The 25,291-nt window shown below is 54.2% G+C and overlaps 1 protein-coding gene across 1 annotated transcript in view; it reads right to left on the bottom strand.

The window, feature by feature from the left end:
- Positions 1–25,291, bottom strand: part of adgrd1 (adhesion G protein-coupled receptor D1) — a 346,241-nt gene that overhangs the window by 20,821 nt on the left and 300,129 nt on the right. The window contains exon 18 of the mRNA XM_038802479.1: positions 1,580–1,706. Within this exon, the coding sequence (XP_038658407.1) occupies positions 1,580–1,706 (127 nt within the window). The remainder of the gene's footprint in view (positions 1–1,579; positions 1,707–25,291) is intronic.

Raw genomic sequence — 25,291 nt, 5'->3', positions numbered from 1 at the left:
CCCAATTACCCCCAACCCCCATGTGACACCCACACCACCTAATCCAACCCACATTCCCCCCACCCCCCCCCAACCCCCACTACCCCACCATCCCCAACCCCCCTGTAACCCACCTCTCCAACCCCCCATTCCCACCACCCTCAACCCCCATCCCACTCCGCACGCACCCCAACCCTCCCACTCCCCCAACCCCCCATTCCCCCACCGCCCCAAAACACCCCCACTTCCGCACAAACCCCAACCCCCCCCACTCCCCAACCCCCCATTCTCCCACCGCCCCAAAACCCCCCCGCCCATCAACCCCGAACCCACCACGCCCACAGACTCCAGCCCCCAATCCCAATACTCCCGCCACCACCCCAACCCCACTCCCCCCGCACCACCCCCACACCACCACTACTCCGCACACCCCCCAACCCCCTACTCCTGCACCACCCCCAACTCCCCACTCCCGCACCACCCCCAACTCCCCCATTCCCCCACCACCCCCAACCCCCTACTCCTGCACCACCCCCAAACCCCCACTCCTGCACCACCCCTAACCTGCACCACCCCTAACCCCCCACCACCCCCAACCCCCTATTCCCCCACCACCCCCAACCCCCACTCCTGCACCACCCCTAACCCCCCACTCCCCCACCAACCCCAACCCCCCCACTCCCCCACCACCCCCAACACCCCCATTCCCCCACCACCCCCAACCCCCTATTCCCCCACCACCCCCAACCCCAACTCCCCCACCACCCCCAACCCCCACTCCTGCACCACCCCCAACCCCCCATTCCCCCACCACCCCCAACCACCACTCCCCCACCATCCCCACTCCCCCACCACCCCCAACCCCCCACTCCCCCACCACCCCCACTCCCCCACCACCCCAACCCCCCACTCCTGCACCACCCCTAACCCCCCACTCCCGCACCACTCCCAACCCCCCACTCCCCCACCACACCCAACCCCCCACTCCCCCACCACCCCCAACCCCCCACTCCCCCACCACACCCCCAACCACCGCATTCCCCCCACCACCCCCAACCCCCCCACTCCCCAACCCCCCATTTCCCCCACCACCCCCAACCCCCCACTCCCCCACCACCCCCAACTCCCCACTCCTACACTCCCCACCATCTCCAACCCCACCACCCCCAACACCCCACTCCCCCACCACCCCCCAATCCCCCATTCCCCCGCCACCCCCAACCCCCCACTCCCGCACTCCCCACCATCTCCAACCCCACCACCCCAACCCCCCACTCCCCCAACCCCCCATTCCCCCACCACCCCAACCCCCCATTCCCCCACCACCCCAAACCCCCACTCCCCCACCACCCCCAACCCCCCATTCCAACACCACCCCCAACCCCCACTCCGCCACCACACCCAACCCCCGCATTCCTCCACCACCCCCAACCCCCCACTCCCCCAACCCCCCATTCCCCCACCACCCCCAACTCCCCATTCCCCCACCACCCCCAACCCCCGATTCCCCCACCATCTCCAACCCCACCATCCCCCCCACGCTCCCCACCACCTCCACCACTATAGACCAGTTCAGATTAATAGCTCTCATTTCACTGACCTGTAATGAGTTGAAGACGGCAAATATATATTGAAACATGAGGGCGTAGTTATTAACAGCCAGCACGCCGCTTGCCCACGATATTCCCAGGATTGGGAGCAGAACGACCACGGCTTTAGCTGTGAGCCTAGAATGAAAAAAGTCAAAAAAGTTTACAATGGAACCCGCCAATCACCAAAACTGAATAAACACCAGACTGTCAGAGGGTCAGTACTGAGGGAGTGCTACACTGTCAGAGGGTCAGTACTGAGGGAGTGCTGCACTGTCAGAGGGTCAGTACTGAGGGAGTGCTGCACTGTCAGAGAGTCAGTACTGAGGGAGTGCCGCACTGTCAGAGGGTCAGTACTGAGGGAGTGCTGCACTGTCAGAGGGTCAGTACTGAGGGAGTGCCGCACTGTCAGAGGGTCAGTACTGAGGGAGTGCTGCACTGTCAGAGGGTCAGTACTGAGGGAGTGCTGCACTGTCAGAGGGTCAGTACTGAGGGAGTGCCGCACTGTCAGAGGGTCAGTACTGAGGGAATGCCGCACTGTGGGAGGGTCAGTACTGAGGGAGTGCCGCACTGTCAGAGGGTCAGTACTGAGGGAGTGCTACACTGTCAGAGGGTCAGCACTGAAGGAGTGCTGCACTGTCAGAGGGTCAGTACTGAGGGAGTGCTGCACTGTCAGAGGGTCAGTACTGAGGGAGTGCTGCACTGTCAGAGGGTCAGTACTGAGGGAGTGCTGCACTGTCAGAGAGTCAGTACTGAGGGAGTGCTGCACTGTCAGAGGGTCAGTACTGAGGGAGTGCTGCACTGTCAGAGGGTCAGTACTGAGGGAGTGCCGCACTGTCAGAGGGTCAGTACTGAGGGAATGCCGCACTGTGGGAGGGTCAGTACTGAGGGAGTGCCGCACTGTCAGAGGGTCAGTACTGAGGGAGTGCCGCACTGTCAGAGGGTCAGTACTGAGGGAGTGCCGCACTGTCAGAGGGTCAGTACTGAGGGAGTGCCGCACTGTCAGAGGGTCAGTACTGAGGGAGCGCTGCACTGTCAGAGGGTCAGTACTGAGGGAGTGCCGCACTGTCAGAGGGTCAGTACTGAGGGAGTGCCGCACTGTCAGAGGGTCAGTACTGAGGGAGCGCTGCACTGTCAGAGGGTCAGTACTGAGGGAGTGCCGCACTGTCAGAGGGTCAGTACTGAGGGAGTGCCGCACTGTCAGAGGGTCAGTACTGAGGGAGTGCCGCACTGTCAGAGGGTCAGTACTGAGGGAGTGCCGCACTGTCAGAGGGTCAGTACTGAGGGAGTGCCGCACTGTCAGAGGGTCAGTACTGAGGGAGTGCTGCTCTGTCAGAGGGTCAGTACTGAGGGAGTGCCGCACTGTCAGAGGGTCAGTACTGAGGGAGTGCCGCACTGTCAGAGGGTCAGTACTGAGGGAGTGCCGCACTGTCAGAGCGTCAGTACTGAGGGAGTGCTGCACTGTCAGAGGGTCAGTACTGAGGGAGTGCCGCACTGTCAGAGGGTCAGTACTGAGGGAGTGCCGCACTGTCAGAGGGTCAGTACTGAGGGAGTGCTGCACTGTCAGAGGGTCAGTACTGAGGGAGTGCTGCACTGTCAGAGGGCCAGAACTGAAGGAGTGCTGCACTGTCAGAGGGTCAGTACTGGGGGGGGGCTGCACTGTCAGAGGGTCAGTACTGAGGGAGTGCTGCACTGTCCGAGGTGTCGTTTGAATTTAGATTAAAACAAGGACCCATTTACCCTTTCAAACTGCTGAAAAAGTTCCCCGGTAAATAGAAACAGAATAGTAAGTAGTGATAAATAAATAGCAAATAGATTAGCTGCTCTTTGAAAGGAATAGAAAGCTCCACGCCAATTTGGTCAACATTTATTACTTAAGAAAACTCCAATCAGTCTGATCATAGCTGCTTGTGGGAGCTTCCTGTGCAGAACATGGAGACTGGCTTTCTACACTCCCGCTGTATATTATTGTTAAAAGCACAATTTGGCTTGATGGTTCTTTGGGAAGCAGAGAGGTTGTGAAAGCGATCGAAATGCTCCTTTCCTTTATTATCCCTCAGTCATCAACCTGCTCATTCACACTTGGCAATCATTCTGCAAGACACTGCAATTACCCCCAATGTCACACCCAATTAACATCGCCAACGGTGCCTGCTAGTCATTAACTCCACTTGCCTCCATAAATAGTCGTGTAACTGTATCCAATATCGTGAACCCAGTGTGGCTCCAGTATCTCAACATTTCACAATGTGCCCACTGCTGTTTGCAGCAAATAAGCTCTTCTAATGTCCCCTCGACGACGGGCGGGGGGCGGGGGGGGGTGCTGGAGCTTGGACCTTTTTGACTCCAGGGGCATCTCGTGAGCGGGTGTCCGTTTGTGACTGTTTTCTTCGTGAGGCATGGCTGTCAACAAGTGTGTCTGAGGACTGTGCTCTGACCGAATGCTACAGTGTGTGGTGAATGTAATTCACACTGTAATATATACTATACAATGTCACTGTAAGCTCGACATATGAGCAGTTGCGTTGCCCTACCACTAGGGGGAGTTGCACTGGGAATGTACAGGAGTTTGTACTTGGGTTCCACCCTTGGCTCCACCCACGGCTCCTCCCCCTAGACTGACGTATAAAGGATGATGCCGAAGAGCCAGCCACCAGTTCATCTGGAGTCCATCGTGTTACAGGCTGGCTCTGTTGTAAGTTGATTAAAACCACTGTCCACATCCTAAAGCACGTGTCTCGTGAATTGATGGTCACATCAATTTAATCAACTTAGGAAACAGTAAGGAACAACCATGGAATCAGCCCTCAAGCCTGAGCGACTGGAACTCGACCCACAGGATGCAGAGGCGAAATAAATCTTTTCGCATTGGCTCCGATGTTTTAAAGCCTACCTGGCTGAAGCAGGCACCACAGAAACGACGGAGGAGCAGAAACTCAGCCTACTGCATGCAAGGGTGAGCCATCGTATATCCACTCAACTAAACTGTACCGGCTCATATACTGAAGCCCTAGCTCTACTCGATAAAATGTACGTGAGGCCTGTAAATGAGGTCTACGCGCGACACGCGTTTACGACTCGCCGCCAGCGGCCTACGGAATCACTCGAAGAATTCCTCAGAGAACTAAAAACTCTATCTTGGGACTGTAACTATCAAGCTGTAACTGCTGCAGAGCATAGAGAACTTGCTGTCCGCGATGTCTTTGTTGCAGGCCTGAGATCAAATTACATGCGCCAGCGACTGCTGGAAAAGGGGGCCCAAAATCGTGAAGATAATGTTGAACTTGCTACGACTATGGAGGTCTCATTTCGCAGCCTCACCTCGTTCCCCGCGGACCCCGCGACCCCGTCATGGGCCCCCGACCAGTGAATCCCTCAGACCTGCGCCGTGCGGCCACCCAGCCACCATGCTGCCCCAGCCTGCCACTTTTGTGGCCAGCCCCAGCACCCGCGGCAGCACTGCCCGGCCCGCAACGCGACCTGCAGCAGCTGCGGGCGTAAAGGACACTATGCCAGAGTGTGTCTGGCGAAGAAAGCCCCAGCCTCTAACCCTCCCATGGCTCAAAGCACTCGTTCCCCGATTTCACAGGCCCGCAGGCCCCGAAATGCTGCAGCCTGTATGCCGATGGGCCGGCCATGTGCGAGTCATGGGGCGGCCAACTTGGGATCCATCCCCTTCAAACTCTGAAACTCACCTCGACGACTACGAACTCAGAGGGCAGTCATCACGGGGCCACTCCAGCACAGCTGATTGAGCCGCCGACTACTCGCAACTCAGCGCAGTCACCCTGGACCAATCGTGCCCAAAGCACCTCCACAACTCAATGCCGACAGTCCAAATCAATGGGTACAGCACGCCGTGCCTTTTCGACTCCGGGAGCACTGAGAGCTTCGTACACCCAGATCTGGTAAGACGCTGTTCGCTCCCCGTTTTCCCTGTGCGGCAAACTATCTCCCTCGCTTCGGGCTCCCACTCTGTTCAGATCCAAAGGCGCTAGCTATGCCAAATTCCAGCTCTACGTCCTGCCCGAACTCTGCGCCCCACTCTTATTGGGACTCGATTTTCAATGTAACCTCAAGAGTCTCACCCTCAGTTTCGGCGGACCCCTACCCCCACTCACTATCTGCAGCCGAGCCACATTGCGAATCTCCCCCCACACAGACACGGGGAGAACGTGCAAACTCCGCACAGACAGTGACTCAAGCCGGGAATCAAACCTGGGACCCTGGAGCTGTGAAGCAAGAGTGCTAACCACTGTGCTACCGTGCCGCCCAGTTAGCCGAGGCCCTGTTTTCCACACCATCCCTTGAACTCGCTATGTGATACTCCTTGCACTTGCAATAATAATCTCTTCAAACAGCAATATCTAAGTGGACTCAATCCTGGAGTCTGGAGACAGTCACTGTTTCAGAAACCGATTGAAGCTGATTGGCCTGAATTTTCAGGAAGGCAGGGGCCATCCCCTGCACCCCCACCCTTTTCTCCACCTTCATCGCCACCATCCTTCACCTTGTCAAGACCAAGCTTCCCTGTGAAGTGGACATCGTCTACAGGATGGACGGAAAACGTTTCAACCTCAGCGAGTGAAATCCAATCTGAAAACGATACTGACATCGCTCGTGGAAATTCAGTATGTGGATGGCGTCACCATCTCCACACTCTCAGACGAGAATCTCAATGCCAGTTTGACACCTTCACGGAAGCATACCGAAGAATTGATGCCAGCCCCGACCTCAAAAATCCTCAAGTCCTTTATCAACCCGCCCCCGGGGTAAGATCCAGTCCCTCTCTCCATCACGATCAACGGAGAAACCCTACCAAACGTGGGACATTTCCCATACCTGGGGAGCCACCTCTCCTCCAAGACTGACATTGATGTGGAGATCCAACATTGTATCTAATCTGTGAGCACCTCTTTCGGATGCCTAAGGCTGAGAGTCTTTGACAACCGCGACATTCATGATGACACCAAGATCCTCGTGTACAAGGCTTCCCAACTCTTCTATACAGCTCAGAAATATGGACTGGGTACAGACACCAACTCAAGGCCCTGGAGAGGTACCATCACCACTCTCTGACACGGATTCTCCGCATCATCTAGGAGGACAGGTGTACTAACGTCAGTGTCCTTGAAGAAGCCATGAGCACCAACAGCAAGGTTATGTTCATCCGAAACCAACTCCGCTGGGGCGGCCATGTGCTTGGGACGTCAGAACCCCCACTGCTGAAGCAAATCATCTTCGCTCATCTCAATGAAGGATTCCGAACAAGTGGAGGACAAATGAAGCTCTTCAAAGACACCCTGAAAGGCTAATCTCAAGACATGGAACATCAGCATCCACGCCTGGGAGACTCTTGCTCAGAAGAAACCAACTTGAAGGAACACAATTGAAGGGACACAATTCTTCGAGGAAATCCAACGGGAAGGAGGAGGCAGTCGGAAAACTGGAGAGAAGGTCCTCTTGCACCCCCACCCCCCGACTCTGCTGGGGGAGCATCAATATCGAGCCGTTAATCCCAAACTCTCTGTAGAAACCTCTTCATGAACACGCACCGCCCTATCTTTGTAAATGGGCCTCTTTCAGGTCCAATGCTCTGGTTTTCACAAGAGAATGGGGCTGATCATTGTGTGAGTTCAGAAGTCGAATTACTGTCATGATATCATGCTGTGCCAACTGTTTCAAATCAACTTTAATTTTTGGCTGGAACTCGGAATCTCTGACCGACCCTTCAACGTCAGGGACAAATCCTGATCTGTTGTGACCATTTGCTTCTGATAACTTGGCCTTTCCATCGATTCAGGTGGTGCATCTCTTATGGGATTGTAGTGACGACAGATCACAACATAAGGGTGTACTTGATCACTGCCATCCACTGCCCCAGCTCAGAGTGCAGCTCTCACGCCTCTCGAGTTGTAGGTTCAAACCCCACTCCAGAGGCTTGACCACAAACTGCAGGCAGGTGCTCCGAGTGCAGGAATGGGGGAGCACTGCACAGGTGGAAGTGCTGGGCTCGATTCTCCCTTCCTGAGGCCAGGAGCTGACGCCAACAGAGGATCCGCGGTGTTCCACAACAGGAAAACTGGTTCAAAGCCCTCATCGATTCCGCTACCGATGAGGGGCTAGTCGGTGCCGTGTGAAACACCCGCGGGCTAGTACCGGTGCCGTGTGAAACACCCGCGGAACGCGTGGAAAACAGATGAAGAATCGGCGGGTCCTGTGCTGGACACGCGCAGGGCCGTCAAGCTGCAGGCACGGGGACGTCTACACCCCCCCACACACGCACCGATTGTGCCGGAAAAGATCGTGCAAGTTGTGCTGGGCTGCGCACCCGCCCACCCCGATCCCACAGCCCACCTTCTGGCCACCCCCTACCACCCCCCCCCAGCCCTGGCAGAAGCTGCCCGGCCAGCGGCACGGATCTCAGGCCAGTGTAGTACCGCTGGCCCCTGACCGCTAGGACCACACGTGGCCCACGCCGCCGGAGGCGAAGCATCGCTGGTGGGCCGGCTGATGGCGTACCAACGCTGTTGCAACTGCGCGTGGCACGCGGCCCGATAACACCGACTTGGAGGAGACGGAGCATCGCGACCCGGCGTCAAGGCCCCTCCCGATTGTGGCCTCAGGAACCATCCTCCGCCCGATCGCTGTTCCCGATTTCGCCGTCGGGCAACAGAGAATGAGATTTTAAATGAGACCTCATCTGCCCTTTGCCCATTATTTCAAAGAAGGGGAAGGGTTTTCCGACCAATCTTTACCTCTCAATCAACATCGCAGACGACCTGGTAATTATCGCACTGCTGTGTGTGGGATCTTGCTGTGTTAAAATTGGCTGTTGTTGTGTTTCCGCCATGACAGCGGTGACTACACTTCAAATATTTCTCCATTGATTGTAAAATTCTTTCACAACATCCTGAGGCTGTGACAGGTGCCATATAAGTTTAAACGTTCGCTGACAGGGTAATGAATTTGGCTGCTCCCAATCCTGGCCATTATTTAGCGGTTACGCTGATGTCCCCTGTCATAATCTACGCGCCTCACTTTCCGTCAGCCTCTCCCGCCATTTCCAATTTGCTGCTGAAAAACGCCACCCCCAGCTGCAGACTCCCCTCAGGTTTCGCTCCTCGCTCAAAGGGGCTCCAAATTGCAGTTTGCGCCCGACGCAAACATCGGCCTGCCTCCAACAAGGAATCAGTCGGAACTTGTTCCTGCTCAAGAAATCCAGCCATCCTGGAATTTAGCTCAATTATCATCACAATGGCCGCAGGGCTAACGTTTATCGACCCACGTCCTCCAATTGGCTCATTCGGTTTCAGACACAGTGTGACAGGAATATTAACGGGTGAAATGTCTTGTTGGGATGTACAGTGTTCCTGTGCCCTTCCCTGGTCACTGCAGGGCTGGTGTGATTCACCAGCGACCGGCTCCTGGAGGAGGTGTCTCTGTAAATGTTGGCCCCGAGGCCAATTGATGATTGGGCCAATTTCCAGGATTATTGAATTTCTTGAGCAGGAATGGGTTCCAAAGGATACGTTTTTGGAAGCAGGCTGGGGTTGCGCATGGTGCCATTTTGACCCAGGTTCAAGGGGGAGGCAGAGGGACAGAGGCAGCTGGGGAGGGCGGGGCCGTGGGGCAGGAGGCTGGAAATAGTTGAGATAGGTTTGGAAAACTTGGCCAAAAGTGAGGCGTGTAAATTATCTCAGGGACAATAGCAAAACAGATACAGGAACAGAAAGAAACATAAATGGCATCCGATGAAAATAATATGGGGCCAGATTGTTCAATTCTGAGGCAAAGTGGGGAGGATCTGTGGCGTTTTATGTGGGAAAAAAAATCAGTGCCGCCCCCGCCCCCATGCTGCGGCTGGTGAGGGGCGAGCAGCCTCGTCACGTAAAACTCCCGGCCTCCACTAAATAAACGACAGGAGAATTGCCGGGTCAATGTTGTGGGGTCAGAATCACCCACAGCAAATCTTCTCAATAAAAAGTATTTTGTTCACGAGCTCGGCAACTACTTCAACACTTGTGTCCTGCTCGAGGTGCTGGGGATAACCCCCGGGCATAACCCCCGGGCATAACTCCCGGGCATAACTCCCGGACATAACCCCCGGGCATAACCCCCGGGCATAACCCCCGGGCATAACCCCCGGGCATAACTCCCGGACATAACCCCCGGGCATAACCCCTGGGCATAACCCCCGGGCATAACCCCCGGGCATAACCCCCGGGCATAACCCCCGGGCATAACTCCCGGGCATAACTCCCGGACATAACCCCCGGGCATAACCCCCGGGCATAACCCCCGGGCATAACTCCCGGACATAACCCCCGGGCATAACCCCCGGGCATAACCCCCGGGCATAACCCCCGGGCATAACTCCCGGGCATAACTCCCGGACATAACCCCCGGGCATAACCCCCGGGCATAACTCCCGGACATAACCCCCGGGCATAACCCCCGGGCATAACCCCCGGGCATAACCCCCGGGCATAACCCCCGGGCATAATTCCCGGGCATAACCCCCGGGCATAACCCCCGGGCATAACTCCTGGGCATAACTCCCGGACATAACCCCCGGGCATAACCCCCGGGCATAACCCCCGGGCATAACCCCCGGGCATAACCCCCGGGCATAACTCCCGGGCATAACTCCCGGGCATAACCCCAGGGCATAACTCCCAGGGATAACCCCCGGGCATAACTCGCGGGGATAACCCCCGGGCATAACCCCCGGGCATAACTCCCGGGCATAACTCCCGGGCATAACCCCCGGGCATAACTCGCACTTCCCCAGGGAATAACTCCCAAACTCCCGGGATCACTCCCACATTCCTGGGATAACTCCCACATTCCCGGGATAACTTCCACACCCCCGGGCATAACCCCCGGGCATAACTCCCGGGCATAACTCCCGGGCATAACTCCCGGGGATAACCCCCGGGCATAACCCCCGGGCATAACCCCCGGGCATAACTCCTGGGCATAACCCCCGGGCATAACCCCCGGGCATAACCCCCGGGCATAACCCCCGGGCATAACTCCCGGACATAACCCCCGGGCATAACCCCTGGGCATAACTCCCGGGCATAACTCCCGGGCATAACTCCCATGCATAACTCCCGGGGATAACCCCCGGGCATAACTCCCGGGCATAACTCCCGGGCATAACCCCCGGGCATAACTCCCGGGCATAACCCCCGGGCATAACTCCCGGGCATAACTCCCGGGCATAACCCCCGGGCATAACTCCCGGGCATAACTCCCGGGGATAACCCCCGGGCATAATTCCCAGGGATAACCCCCGGGCATAACTCGCAGGGATAACCCCCGGGCATAATTCCCACTTACTCGGGGATAACACCCACACTCCCGGGATAATTCCCACTTACCCGGGGATAACACCCACACTCCCGGGATAACTCCCACACTCCCGGGGATAACTCCCACACTCCCGGGATAACTCCCACACTCCCGGGATAACTCCAGGGAATAACTCCCAAACTCCCGGGATCACTCCCGGGCTCCTGGGAGTAAATTACACATTCCCAGGGATAACTCCCACACTCCCAGGATAACACCCACACTTCCGGGGATAACTCCCACACTCCCGGGGATAACTCCCGGGGATAACTCCCACACTCCCGGGAATAACCCCCGGGATAACTCCCACACTCCCGGGGATAACTCCCGGAGATAACTCCCACACTCCCGGGAATAACCCCCAGGATAACTCCCACACTCCCGGGGATAACTCCCGGGATAACTCCCGGGTATAACACCCACACTCCCGGGGATAACTCCCGGGATAACTCCTGGGTATAACACCCACACTCCCGGGATAACTCCCACACTCCCGGGAATAACCCCCAGGATAACTCCCACACTCCTGGGAATAATCCCCAGGATAACTCCCACACTCCCGGGGATAACTCCCGGGATAACTCCCGGGTATAACAACCACACTCCCGGGATAACTCCCACACTCCCGGGAATAACTCCCACACTCCCAGGATAACTCCCACACTCCCAGGATAACTCTCTCATTCCTGGGATAACTCCCACACTCCCGGGAATAATACCCACAACCGGGATAACTCCCACACTCCCGGTATAACTCCCACCCTCGAGGATAACTCCCACACTCCCGGGGATAACTCCCACACTCCCGGGAATAACTTCCGGGGATAACTCCCACACTCCCGGGAATAACTCCCAGGAATAACTCCCTCATTCCCGGGATAATTCCCACACACGCGGGATAACTCCCGGGATTAACTCCCTCATTCCCGGGATAATTCCCACAATCCCAAGTTAACTCCCACACTCCCAGGAATAACTCCCGGGAATAACCCACACACTCCCGGGAATAACCCCCGGGAATAACGCCCACACTCCCGGGGATAACTCTCACACTCCCAGGATAACTCGCACACTCGCGGGAATAACACCCACACTCCCGGGGGATAACTCCCACACTCCCGGGATTAACTCCTGCACTCCCGGGAATAACTCCCAAGCGTCGGGGGATACCGCCGAGGCTCCCGGGGATAAGCCCCGTGCTCCTGGTACTGAGGGAGTGCTGCACTGTCAGCGGGTCAGTACTGAGGGAGTGCAGCACTGTCAGAGGGTCAGTACTGAGGGAGCGCCGCACTGTCAGAGGGTCAGTACTGAGGGAGTGCCGCACTGTCAGAGGGTCAGTACTGAGGGAGTGCCGCACTGTCAGAGGGTCAGTACCGAGGGAGTGCAGCACTGTCAGAGGGTCAGTACTAAGGGAGTGCCGCACTGTCAGAGGGTCAGTACTGAGGGAGTGCCGCACTGTCAGAGGGTCAGTACTGAGGGAGCGCTGCACTGTCAGACGGTCAGTACTGAGGGAGGGCTGTACTGTCAGAGGGTCAGTACTGAGGGAGTGCTGCACTGTCAGAGGGTCAGTACTGAGGGAGTGCAGCACTGTCAGAGGGTCAGTACTAAGGGAGTGCCGCACTGTCAGAGGGTCAGTACTGAGGGAGTGCCGCACTGTCAGAGGGTCAGTACTGAGGGAGCGCTGCACTGTCAGAGGGTCAGTACTGAGGGAGTGCCGCACTGTCAGAGGGTCAGTACTGAGGGAGTGCTGCACTGTCAGAGGGTCAGTACTGAGGGAGTGCAGCACTGTCAGAGGGTCAGTACTAAGGGAGTGCCGCACTGTCAGAGGGTCAGTACTGAGGGAGTGCCGCACTGTCAGAGGGTCAGTACTGAGGGAGCGCTGCACTGTCAGAGGGTCAGTACTGAGGGAGTGCCGCACTGTCAGAGGGTCAGTACTGAGGGAGTGCCGCACTGTCAGAGGGTCAGTACTGAGGGAGTGCTGCACTGTCAGAGGGTCAGTACTGAGGGAGTGCTGCACTGTCAGAGGGTCAGTACTGAGGGAGCGCTGCACTGTCAGACGGTCAGTACTGAGGGAGGGCTGTACTGTCAGAGGGTCAGTACTGAGGGAGTGCTGCACTGTCAGAGGGTCAGTACTGAGGGAGTGCAGCACTGTCAGAGGGTCAGTACTAAGGGAGTGCCGCACTGTCAGAGGGTCAGTACTGAGGGAGTGCCGCACTGTCAGAGGGTCAGTACTGAGGGAGCGCTGCACTGTCAGAGGGTCAGTACTGAGGGAGTGCCGCACTGTCAGAGGGTCAGTACTGAGGAAATGCTGCACTGTCAGAGGGTCAGTACTGAGGGAGTTCCGCACTGTCAGAGGGTCAGTACTGAGGGAGTGCCGCACTGTCAGAGGGTCAGTACTGAGGGAGCGCTGCACTGTCAGAGGGTCAGTACTGAGGGAGTGTCGCACTGTCAGAGGGTCAGTACTGAGGGAGTGCTGCACTGTCAGAGGGTCAGTACTGAGGGAGTGCCGCACTGTCAGAGGGTCAGTACTGAGGGAGTGCCGCACTGTCAGAGGGTCAGTACTGAGGGAGTGCCGCACTGTCAGAGGGTCAGTACTGAGGGAGTGCCGCACTGTCAGAGGGTCAGTACTGAGGGAGTGCCGCACTGTCAGAGGGTCAGTACTGAGGGAGTGCCGCACTGTCAGAGGGTCAGTACTGAGGGAGTGCCGCACTGTCAGAGGGTCAGTACTGAGGGAGTGCCGCGCTGTCAGAGGGTCAGTACTGAGGGAGTGCCGCACTGTCAGAGGGTCAGTACTGAGGGAGTGCTGCACTGTCAGAGGGTCAGTACTGAGGGAGTGCCGCACTGTCAGAGGGTCAGCACTGAGGGAGTGCCGCACTGTCAGAGGGTCAGTGCTGAGGGAGTGCCGCACTGCCAGAGGGTCAGTACTGAGGGAGTGCCGCACTGTCAGAGGGTCAGTACTGAGGGAGTGCCGCACTGTCAGAGGGTCAGTACTGAGGGAGTGCTGGACAATTGAAGGGGACAACCGAATGCTGGATCTGGAGTTAGTTCCTGACACAGAGAAGTCCCTTTTATTCTTTGCTTTATGACAACCTGGGCTGCAGTTTGGCCTGGATTCTGGGTTGTCTCTTTGAGGCTTCACCATGTTTGATTTGCTGAATGTATTGCTGCTGACAGGCAGTGTGGGATTGTGTGGCCCTGAGCGAGATTTACCAGCAGAACTCCTGGGTTCAGCCTCAATTCTGCTGCCAGAGAATTGGATCTACAATTTCAACACTTCAAACCCGACGTCCTTGGCTGTGAAATGCTTTTGGATGCTCTGAAGTCCCGAGACGTGAGAGATGTGATATAAATTAATTCAATAACTGCACCCTGCCTCTCCACAGACATTTTTCATTCTGAAGACCCTCTAAAAAAAATAACTTTAATGGTTTGTGGTTAATGTCTCCCTTAATGGAGCAGCAAAGAGTGAAAAATTCCCAACTTTGGATCAACGGACAAGAGTGTTGACAAGACAGAGTTACTGAACTCTCAATAGGTGATCAAAGACCCAATAAAGTATCATCTCCAAAGTCCCTCCCTCCATATTGAAGTCCTGGCCAGAAGCCATGAAGTATTTCATTGTTGTTTGGACAGGAAAGGATTTATATTTACGTTTGTAAATATTGAAAAAAAGAGGTGCGATTTAACGAAAAATAGTGGGGTGTTTCTTGTAGCCCGCAGCACCGAGAATGACCCCGCTATCAAACGCGACATTGTGTGGTGGTATGAATGTGAGCACTGCCATTGGTGCAGTGCATGGGTTTCCCATTGGCTCTGGCTGGTCATGTGCCTCTTGTCCGATTGGCTGGGACTAGTCATGTGACCGCTCACCAATTGGTCGAGAGGCAAGTAGACCCCGCCTCCGAGACGGGGTATAAGTACCCAGAGTTCCCGGCGGTGGGCCTTTCTCTGTAGTCGACCACCGGGTGAACAACTAGCTAATTAAAGCAGTTTGGATCTTCATCGTGTCTCGAGTCCAATTGATGGTACGTCACATTGTTATTTTGTGAGGGCCTCTGCGGAGAATCTCCCACTGAGACCACACTGACCGTCATCAGTGCAGCAAGAACCTGCGGCGCAATTTTTAAATGTGGCCCCGACCTCTCGACCCCCCCCCCCCCCACACACACACCTGGCCTCCTGACCCACCCAACCCCCCAACTTACCAATCAGCGGGGGACACCCTCCCCTCTCACCCCATCTATGAAAGGCACCTCACTCTGCATTGGCAACCTGGCACCCAGGCACCTTGGCACTGCTTCGTACCCCCCACCTCCAGGATGCCAGAGCGGCAGGTCTACGGGGCCAGGTTGGCAGTGCCAAGGTGCCTGGGAGGCATCAGGGGTGCCAGGGTCTACCCTACCCAGAGCCTGACCACTTGATTGCCCCCCCCACCCACCCCCGCACATACAGATATGTGCCGTCATGCCTGGACCACGTTTGTGGAAAGCAGTGCTAAACAGCGTCACAATGCAGTCTCCCAGATGTGGGGCTTCCATTCCCCTGTGTCCGGCGCAGACATATTAAGGTGAAGCTAAATATAATATTGATATTGTATGTGGGAAAGCAGACAGTGAAGAGGAGAAAAAGAGTTTACAGGCAGATATAGGCAGGCTCGGAGATTGGGCCAAAATCTGGCAGATGGCGTTTAATGGAGCTCAGTGTGAGGTTATCCAACTTCGCTGAAAAAATACAAAGGCAAATTATTATCTAAATGGAAAGGACATTCAAGATGTGTCTGGGCAGAGGGATCTGGGTGTCTTTGTTCATGAATCGCAGAAAGTCGGTTTGCAGGGACAGCATGTCATTAAAAAGGCAAATGGAATGTTAGCATTTATTGCAAAAGGACTGGAGTGTAACAGTAGAGAAGTGTTGATGCAATTGTATAGGGTGTTGGTGAGGCCACATCTGGAGTATTGTGTCCAGTTTTGGTCTCCTTATTTGAGGGAGGATGTGGGGGCGTTGGAGGCAGTTCAGAGGAAGTTCGCCAGATCGATTCCGGGGATGAAAGGGTTGACGTCTGAGGGGAGATTGAACAGTTTGGGTTTATACTCGCTGGAGTTTAGAAGGATGAGAGGGGATCTGATCGAGGTGTATAAAACACTAAAAGGGGTTGATAACGTAAACATAGACCAAATGTTCCCCCTTGTGGGGCAATCTAGAACGAGAGGTCACAGATAGAGGCTGAGAGGCGGTAGATTTAGAACTGAGATGAGGAGGAACTACTTCTCGCAGATGATCGGTGGGCCCCGATCGCGGGCCAGGCCACCGTGGGGGCACCACCCGGGGCCAGATCACCCCGCGCCCCCCCCCCCCAGGACCACGGCGCCCGCCCGCACCTCCTGCTCCCGCCGGTAAGGTAGGTGGTTTAATCCACAACGGCGAGAGAGGCTTGGCAACAACGGGACTTCGGGCCGGAGAATTGCCATGGGGGGCCCGCCGACCGGCGCGGCGCAATTCCTGCCTCCGCCGAATCTCAGGGGGCGGAGAATTCGGGACACAGCGGGGGGGGGGGGGGGGGGGGAGGGGGATTGACGCCGGCCCCGGGCGATTCTCTGACTCCCCGGGGGGCCGGAGAATCCCGCCCCGGTCATAATTTGACAGGAACATAAGGAGAGAAAAATTGAAAAATGTCAAACTGTATGGATCGTGATATGTTTTTGGAGACAGTGTATTTTGTTTTGCTTTGGAATAAAAATACTTCTTTAAAAACGGATGTCTCTTCCAGGAACAGCAATCTGAGTCCTGGCATTAAAAAATATCTTTTAATACAATTTTTTCCAGAATTCTTTGCCCTTGAGGATGAATCATCCTACATTTGCTCCTACATCTTATGGGAATCGATGGTTAAGGGGGTAAGGCGGGAAAGTGGAGTTGAGGATTATTATATCAGACCGGTCATATACTCATTGAATGGCAGAACAGACTCAATGGGCTGAATGGCCTACTTTTGCTCTTACATTTTTATGCCCTTATTTTCTGTGATTGTGTTCGTGACAACTCTTAGAATTGAATCGATGTGAAGGATGGGGTGTACAAACAATATATTTTGAGATTCCGATTGATTTTTAAAAATGTTTTAAGTAACCAATTAAGGGGGAATTTAGCGTGGCCAATCTACCTACCCTGCACATCATTGAGTTGTGGGGGTGAGACCCACCCACACACGGGGAGAACGTGCAAACTCCACACGGACAGTGACCCAGGGCCGGGATCGAATTATAATTTGAATTCAGCAGTTGGGGCAAACTGTGAGACTCCGGAATGTGGGTCATTGTTCTGGGAAGAGGTTGCGAAGGACTCTTGAGGGAATGATAGACCGATTTATGTAAAAACATCACGGAGAACTTGGACGCATCGTCTTTAGAAACTGTGTGCAGTTCTGGTCACCTCATTTTAGGAAGGATGTGGAAGCTTTGGAAAAGTTGCAAAGGAGATTTACCAGGATGTTGCCTGGAATGGAGAGTAGGTCTGACGAGGAAAGGTTGAGGGTGCTGGGCCTTTTCTCATTAGAACGGAGAAGGATGAGGGGCGACTTGATAGAGGTTTATAAGATGATCAGGGGAATAGATAGAGTAGACAGTCAGAGACTTTTTCCCCGGGTAGAACAAACCATTACAAGGGGACATAAATTTAAGGTGAATGGTGGAAGATATAGGGGGGATGTCAGAGGTAGGTTCTTTACCCAGAGAGTAGTGGGGGCATGGAATGCACTGCCTGTGGAAATAGTTGAGTTGGAAACATTGGGGACCTTCAAGCGGCTATTGGATAGGTACATGGATTACAGTAGAATGATGGGGTGTCGATGAATTTGTTCTTAATCTAGGACAAAAGTTCGGCACAACATTGTGGGCTGAAGGGCCTGTTCTGTGCTGTATTTTTCTATGTTCTATGTTCTAAACGTGACTCACTGACATTCCATGATCTTTAATTCCACATGTCTGACTTACGCCCAGATTACGAGTGTCTCCACACTTGAATATGCAGGCGTTCTGAGTCACGTATTGGTGACCCTTAACAGGTAATAACTACCTCTACCGTCAATTCCTCACACTGACACTCCGACATTATATTGCTGTTCATCATGGTGCCAGTAGGTTGTAACATTATAGCGTGGAGTAATCATTGGGTTCTGGTAGTCACCAGTAGTGGTATATTATATGTATTACGGCACTGCCCGTATATTAGAGGTACGACGGTAAATCCCTGCCTGCTGGCTCCGCCCAGTAGGCTCTGTATAAAAGTGTGCTCTCTCCTGCGCTGCAGCCATTCTGGTTCCAGCTACAGGAGGAACAACATCTTGTTCAATAAAGCCTCGATTGTTCCACCATTCTCGTCTTGTGGTGATTGACGCTGCATCAATTTATTGACAATTACTCCCGGTTCCCTTTCGCCATCCCATGCCCTGATATGACTTCTGCCAGGGTAATCAAAGCCCTGCACAGCACCTTCACGCTGCTCGGTTTCCCCACCTACATCCACAGCGATCGGGGATCCTCTTTCATGAGCAATGAGCGGCGTCAATTCCTGCTCAGCAAGGGCATCGCCTCGAGCAGGACGACCAGCTACATCCGCCGGGGAAACAGGCAGGTGGAGAGGGAGAATGGGACGGTCTGGAAGGCCGTCCTGCTGGCCCTACGGTCTAAAACTCTCCCGGTCTCCCACTGGCAGGAGGTCCTCCCCGACGCGCTCCACTCCATCCGATCTATCCTCTGCACCGTCACTAATGAGACCCCTCACGAACGTGTGTTTGCCTTCCCCAGGAAGTCCACCTCTGGGGTCTCGCTGCCAACATGGCTGACAGTTCCTGGACCCATCCTCCTCCGGAAGCATGTGCGGACCCATAAGTTGGACCCCTTGGTCGAGAAAGTCCACCTCTTACATGCTAACCTGCAGTGCGCCAACGTGGTACACCCCGACAGGCGCCAAGACACAGTCTCCCTCTGGGACCTGGCACCCGCTGGGTCCCGACCCACAACCCCTGACCTGACCCCCCCCCCCCCACCCCCGGTTGCCTCATTCACCCCAGCGCCACTCACCCTCCCACCAGCAAACCTCACCGCAGCCCCCACCCCAGCAGGATCCGTCCCCCCACTGGATCCACTCAGGGGCAACGAAGATGAGGACAACGCGCTCCCGGAGTCGCAGGTGACCACGTCGGCGCCCATATCACCACCAGGACTGAGGCGATCGCAGAGGAGGGTCAAGGGTGTAATGTTTACAGCACCCCTGCCGAACTCCTTTCTAACAGGGGGTGAATGTGGTAGTCACCAGAATGGTATATTATATGTATTACGGCACTGCCCGTATATTAGAGGTACGATGGTAAATCCCAGCCTGCTGGCCCCGCCCAGCAGGCGGTGTATAAATGTGTGCGCTCCCCGGCGCTGCAGCCATTCTGGTTCCAGCTACAGGAGGCACAACATCTTGTTCAATAAAGCCTCAATTGTTCCACCATTCTTGTCTTGGGGTAATTGACGGTGCATCAAGGGTATCAGTCAGACATGTGTTTATACATCAGCAGCAATAACTCCTGCAGTTCTCACTCCTGTTGATGGTTAAATATTTTCTTAGTAACTGCTTCTGAGAACATTTAGAAATGGAACCCGTAACTGTAGACCCCCCCCCCCCCCCCCCCACCCCCCACCAAGCCCTTCGTATCCACCCAATGCCTCAACTGACCTCGAGACTCCCGCACCCCACCTCATCAGGGCAGGGCGCCCCCACCCCCGGCCGGGTCCCTGGTGTGGGCAAGATGCCACCCACCCAGGCACCCTGGCAGTGCCACAGCACCCAGGTGGCATCGGGGGTGCAAGGGTACCACTCTGCCCAGAGCCAGACCACCCAGGAGGCCCCCGGTCAAGGAGCAGGAGGAGGCCATTCGGCCCTTCAAGTCTGTTCCACCATTCAATGTCATCATGGCTGGTCCTCGATCTCAATGGGGTTTTTTCTACTTTCTCCCCACGCCCCTTGAGGCCATTAAATTCGGAATGAAATCCCTCGCCTTCATGAATAGATTCAGTGACTTGGCCTCCACAGCCCTCTGTGGGAGAGACTTCCACACGTTCACCACCCTCTGAGTGAAGAATTGTTCCTTCATCTCGGTCCTGAATGGTCCGCCCCGCATCCTGAGACTGTGTCCCTGGTCCGAGATTCCCCAACCAGGGGAAACATCCCCCCCCTGCATGCAGTCTGTCCAGCCCTGTTTGTACCTTTCAATCAGATCTCAGCTTATCTAAACTCTGGCGAATACAGGCCCAGTCGAACACATCTCTCAGAGAAACATTGAAAATAGAAGCAGGAGGAGGCCAGTCGGCCCTTCCAGCCTGCTCCGCCATTCATTATGATCATGGCTGATTGTCCAACTCAATAGCCTAATTCTACTTTCCCCCTATATCCCTTGACCTCCTTCACCCTAATTGCTATACCTAACTGCTTCTTGAACACGTGCAAAGGTTTGGCCTCAACTACTTCCCGTGGTAATGAATTCCACAGGCCGACCACTCTCTGGGTGAAGAAATGTCTCCTCATCTCTGTCCAAAATGGTCTACCCCGTATCCTCAGACTGTGACCCCTTGTTCTGGACACCCCCACCATCGGACAGTCCCCCCCCTGTCCCCAGTATCAGCCCAGTGAACCTCCGCTGCACTCCCTCTACAAGTATATCCTTTCTTAGGTAGGGAGACAAAAACTGCACGCAATATTCCAGGTGTGTTCTCTCCAAGGCCCTGTATAACTCCTGAACTCAAATCCTCTCGCAATGAAGGCCAACAAACTATTTGCCTTCCCAATTGCTTGATTCACCTGCGTCTCCACTTTCACTGGCTGGGCAACCCAGATCCCTTTGTACAAAGGGGATTCAGTACCGGCCGATCATAGAAGGAGAAATCAAATTAGCGAAGAGTGTACATGGAGGAGGGAGTGAATGTTTCAGGGCTGGATTGGGCACCAATTGAGTGGGCTGCTTTATCCTGAATGCTGTTGAGTTTCTTGAGTGTTATTGGAGCTGTACTCGTCCAGAGAGTATTCCATCACACTTCTGACTTATGCCTTGTCGAGGGCGGATGGGCTTTGGCGGGTCAGGAGGTGAGTTACTGCCTGCTGGATTCCTCGCCTCCGACCTGCTCTTGTAGCCGCAGTATTTCTTTGACACATTTATGGGATGTGGGCGTCGCTGGTCAGGCCAGCATTTATTGCCCATCACCAGTTGCCCTTCAGAATTGTATGGTTACTCATAGAATCAGCCCGGAGACAGGCCCTTTGGCCCTAACTGCTCCATGCCAGCCAAGAAGATCATCTAAGCGAACCCCATTTGCCTGCATTTGGCCCATATCCCTCTCAACCTTTCCTATCCATGTATCTGTCCAAATGCCTTTAAAATGTCGTCAATGTCCCTGCCTCAACTACTCCCTCCGGCAGCTCATTCCACATACCTACCACCCTCTGTGTAAAAAGGTTGCTCCTCAGACACCCACTAATTCTTTGCCCTCTTGACTTAAATCTATGCCCTCTAGTTCTCAAGTTCAGTCTCTGATCAATGGTAACCCCCAGGATGTTGATAGTGGGGGGGGGGGGGTTCAGCGATGGTAATGTCAAGGTGTGATGGTTAGATTCTCTCTTGTTGGAGATGGTCATTGCCTGGCACTTGTGTGGCGTGAATGTAACTTGAGGTTATTGACCAATTTGCTGTCGCTTTGGGCAGGAGTTACATTTCCGGCCCCCGATTGGACAATCAATGGGTATAAATTGAAGCGGTTTGGCAAAAGGCCAGGAGGCGATGATGTGGAATGTTTTTATCGGAGATGTTGTGATCTGGACCGTGCTGCCAAATGGCCTCATTCTGTGCTGTGAGGTTTTATGATTCAAAAAATGAGTGCGTGGACTAATTTTGCAATTTACAGCAGATGCATCTGGGTGTTCAGACATACAATTCGAGTCAATCTGTCATGACACTGGCATTAAGACAGCCAAGATGAAGATCAGTCTTCAATGAAGTGGGATTAGAGAAGGTGATAATAGACCAGAGAGCAATTCAATCCCCAGTTTAAACATTCATACAATTCACCCACTGTATGAATTGTTATCTCCACGTTTATAATGGGAACTGCTTGTATGAATATGTCACACTGTAATTACTGCCTCTTGCTCACGGAGGTACCTGTAACAATGAAAAATGTAATGCTAAAGCTTCACTTGAAATTCGGTTTAACACCATTTAATGTCCTTTCAGGATGGGCACAGTGGTTAGCATTGTTGCTTCACAGCTCCAGGGTCCCAGGTTCGATTCATGGCTTGGGTCACTGTCTGTGCGGTGTCTGCACGTTCTCCCCGTGTCTGCGTGGGTTTCCTCCGGGTGCTCCGGTTTCCTCCCACAGTCCAAAGGTGTGTGGGTTAGGTGGATTGGCCGCGATAAATTGCCCTTAGTGTCCAAAAAGGCTAGATTACTGGGTTACAAGGATAGGGTGGAGGCGTGAGCTTGGGTAGGGTGCTTTTTCCAAGGGCCGGTGCAGACTCGATGGGCCGAATGGCCTCCTTCTGCACTGTAAATCTTATGACTCTATGTGTGCGTGGCTGACAAAGTTGGCATTTGTTGCCGACCTCTGGTTGCCATGTTTGAACTGAGGAACGTTCCTGATCACTTCAGAGAGCAGTCAAAGGTCAGCCTCGTTGCCATGGGGACTGGGATCCGGCCAGATTGGTTAAAGATGGCAGGTTTCCTTCCCCAAGTGGACATGAGGGAGCCAGCTGGCCTTCAAAGACATTCCGACAGCTTTCTGGCCACTTTTACTGATCCCATTTTTATTTTCATGTTTTTGAAATGGAATTTCCAATTCCCAGGCAGGCCACGATGGGATTTGAACTCGCATGCTCGGGATTATTTGCCCATTAAGCAATGACAAATAGGTGTGGACTCCGAGGATGTCAAACTCAGCGCGATAATTTAGCACCTGGCACATTCACAGAAATCCCACCTGAGAAATGCTAATTAAAATGAAGAGACATTGGAAGGTTTTTTTTTCTGCTTCTCCTTCAGGCAATGCATCGCACTGGGGTGCAATTCCACAAAGTTGTTCAATCAAACAGTCATTGTATCCAGAGAACGTCGCTTGCAAAACATACACCCCTGGTAGCTACAGAAACTGGATCCCACTGTCCGCCCCCATGAAACTTCCAATAGACGGCAGAACTCAGCAAGAGTGGGACTTTTGGCCGACTTATCCATCCCCTTGCTGAAGACCAAATTAAACTATTAAACGTCCCCCACCCTCCCTCCCAGCCTCCCAGTTGAGATCATAGTCAACAACGGCACCTTCAACATAGCAGAACATTCCAGAGTGCTTCGCAGGAATCCAGAATAAGTTGCTACTGAACCACATACACAGATATTGGAATGGGTGAGCAAGAGTTCGGGCAGAGGGGGAGATTTTAATTGGGAGACTGCAGAACTCTGTGGACAAGAGGGATCTGGGTGCCTGCTACACGAATCGAAAAGCACTAGTCTGCAGGCACAGCAAGTGATCAGGAAGGCAAATGGAATGTTGCGTTTACTGTAAAGGCTCCGAGAGGAGATCAGCGATCTCGGAGGGTTAGAACAAGAAACAAACACAGAACAAAGAAAAGTACAGCACAGGAACAGGCCCTTCGGCCCTCCAAGCCTGTGCCGACCATGCTGCCCATCCAAATTAAAATCTTCTACACTTCCGGGGTCCGTATCCCTCTATTCCCATCCTAGTCATGTATTTGTCAAGATGCCCCTTAAATGTCACTATCGTCCCTGCTTCCACCACCTCCTCCGGCAGCGAGTTTCAGGCACCCACTACCCTCTGTGTAAAAAACTTGCCTCGTACATCTATTCTGAACCTTGCCCCTCGCACCTTAAACCTATGCCCCCTTGTAACTGACCCCTCTACCCTGGGAAACAGCCTCTGACTATCCACTCTGTCTATGCCCTCATAATTTTGTAGACCTTATCAGGTCGCCCCTCAACCTCCATCGTTCCAGTGAGAACATACCGAGTTTATTCAACCTCTCCTCATAGCTAATGCCCTACAAACCAGGCAACACCCTGCAGAAGGAGGCCATTCAGCCCATTGAGTCTGCACCGACCCTCATAAGAGCACACCCTATCCCCTAGCCTTTTGGACACTAAAGGGCAATTTAGCATGGCCAATTCGCCTAACCTGCACATCTTTAGAATGTGGTTGGAAACTGGAGCACCCGGAAGAAATCCAAGCAGACACTTCTGCACCCTCTAAAGCCTCCACATCCTTCTGGTAGTGTGGCGACCAGAATTGAACACTATACTCCAAGTGTGGCCTAACTAAGGTTCTATACAGCTGCAACATGACCTGCCAATTCTTATACTCAATGCCCCGGCCAATGAAGGCAAGCAAGCCGTTTGCCTTCTTGACTAACTTCTCCACCTGTGTTGCCCCTTTCAGTGACCTGTGGACCTGTACACCTAGATCTCTCTGACTGTCAATACTCTTGAGGATTCTACCATTCACTGTATTTTCCCTAGCTGCATTAGACCTTCCAAAATGCATGGGTTGTAGAACTGGAAGAGGCTACAGCGTTGGGAGGCACAGTGGTGCAATGGTTAGCACTTCTGCCTCACAGCGCCAGGGACCCGAACTTGGGTGACTGTGTGTATGGAGTCTGCACATTCGTCCCGTGTCTGCTTGGATTTCTTCCGGGTGCTCCGGTTTCCAACCACATTCTAAAGATGTGCAGGTTAGGTGAATTGGCCATGCTAAATTGCCCTGTAGTGTCCAAAAGGTTAGGGGGAGGGGGGTTACTGGGTTACGGGGATAGGGTGTGGTCTTATGAGGGTCGGTGCAGACTCAATGGGCTGAATGGTCTCCTTTTGCACTGTAGGGCTTTTATGATTCGATATTGGAAGGTGATGATGTTATACACCCTGCACACACAGACTCCAACCACATCTGAATAGATGGCCCTAGTTCTGCTGGACCATGTCCCCGTCCTCCCTGACCCCACAGCCCACATCCTGGCCACCCCCCACTACTCCCCCCAGCCCTGGCAGAAGCTCCCCTGGCCAGTGGCACAGTTCTGGGTGGTGTGTGGCAGTGCTGGGCACTGTCCATACGCCCTCTCTCTCTCCCACGATCATTAGGAACACGTAGATCGTGCCATCGGGAACTCGGCCCATCGGAGGCGGAGCATTGCTAATGAGATGTGAACGCGGTGGCAACTGTGCGTTGCGTGGGTCGCAATGACGCCTTTTTGGAGGGGGCGGAGCAGCACGAATCGTCATCAAACCAGCGCCTGCCGTGATTTCAGTGTCCTAAGCTATTCTCCGC

The sequence above is a fragment of the Scyliorhinus canicula genome, chromosome 1, assembly GCF_902713615.1.
Source record: "Scyliorhinus canicula chromosome 1, sScyCan1.1, whole genome shotgun sequence".
Classification (NCBI taxonomy): domain Eukaryota; kingdom Metazoa; phylum Chordata; class Chondrichthyes; order Carcharhiniformes; family Scyliorhinidae; genus Scyliorhinus; species Scyliorhinus canicula.
Note: the sequence above shows the minus strand (reverse complement) of the source record. Positions and strands in the feature narration are given on the sequence as shown.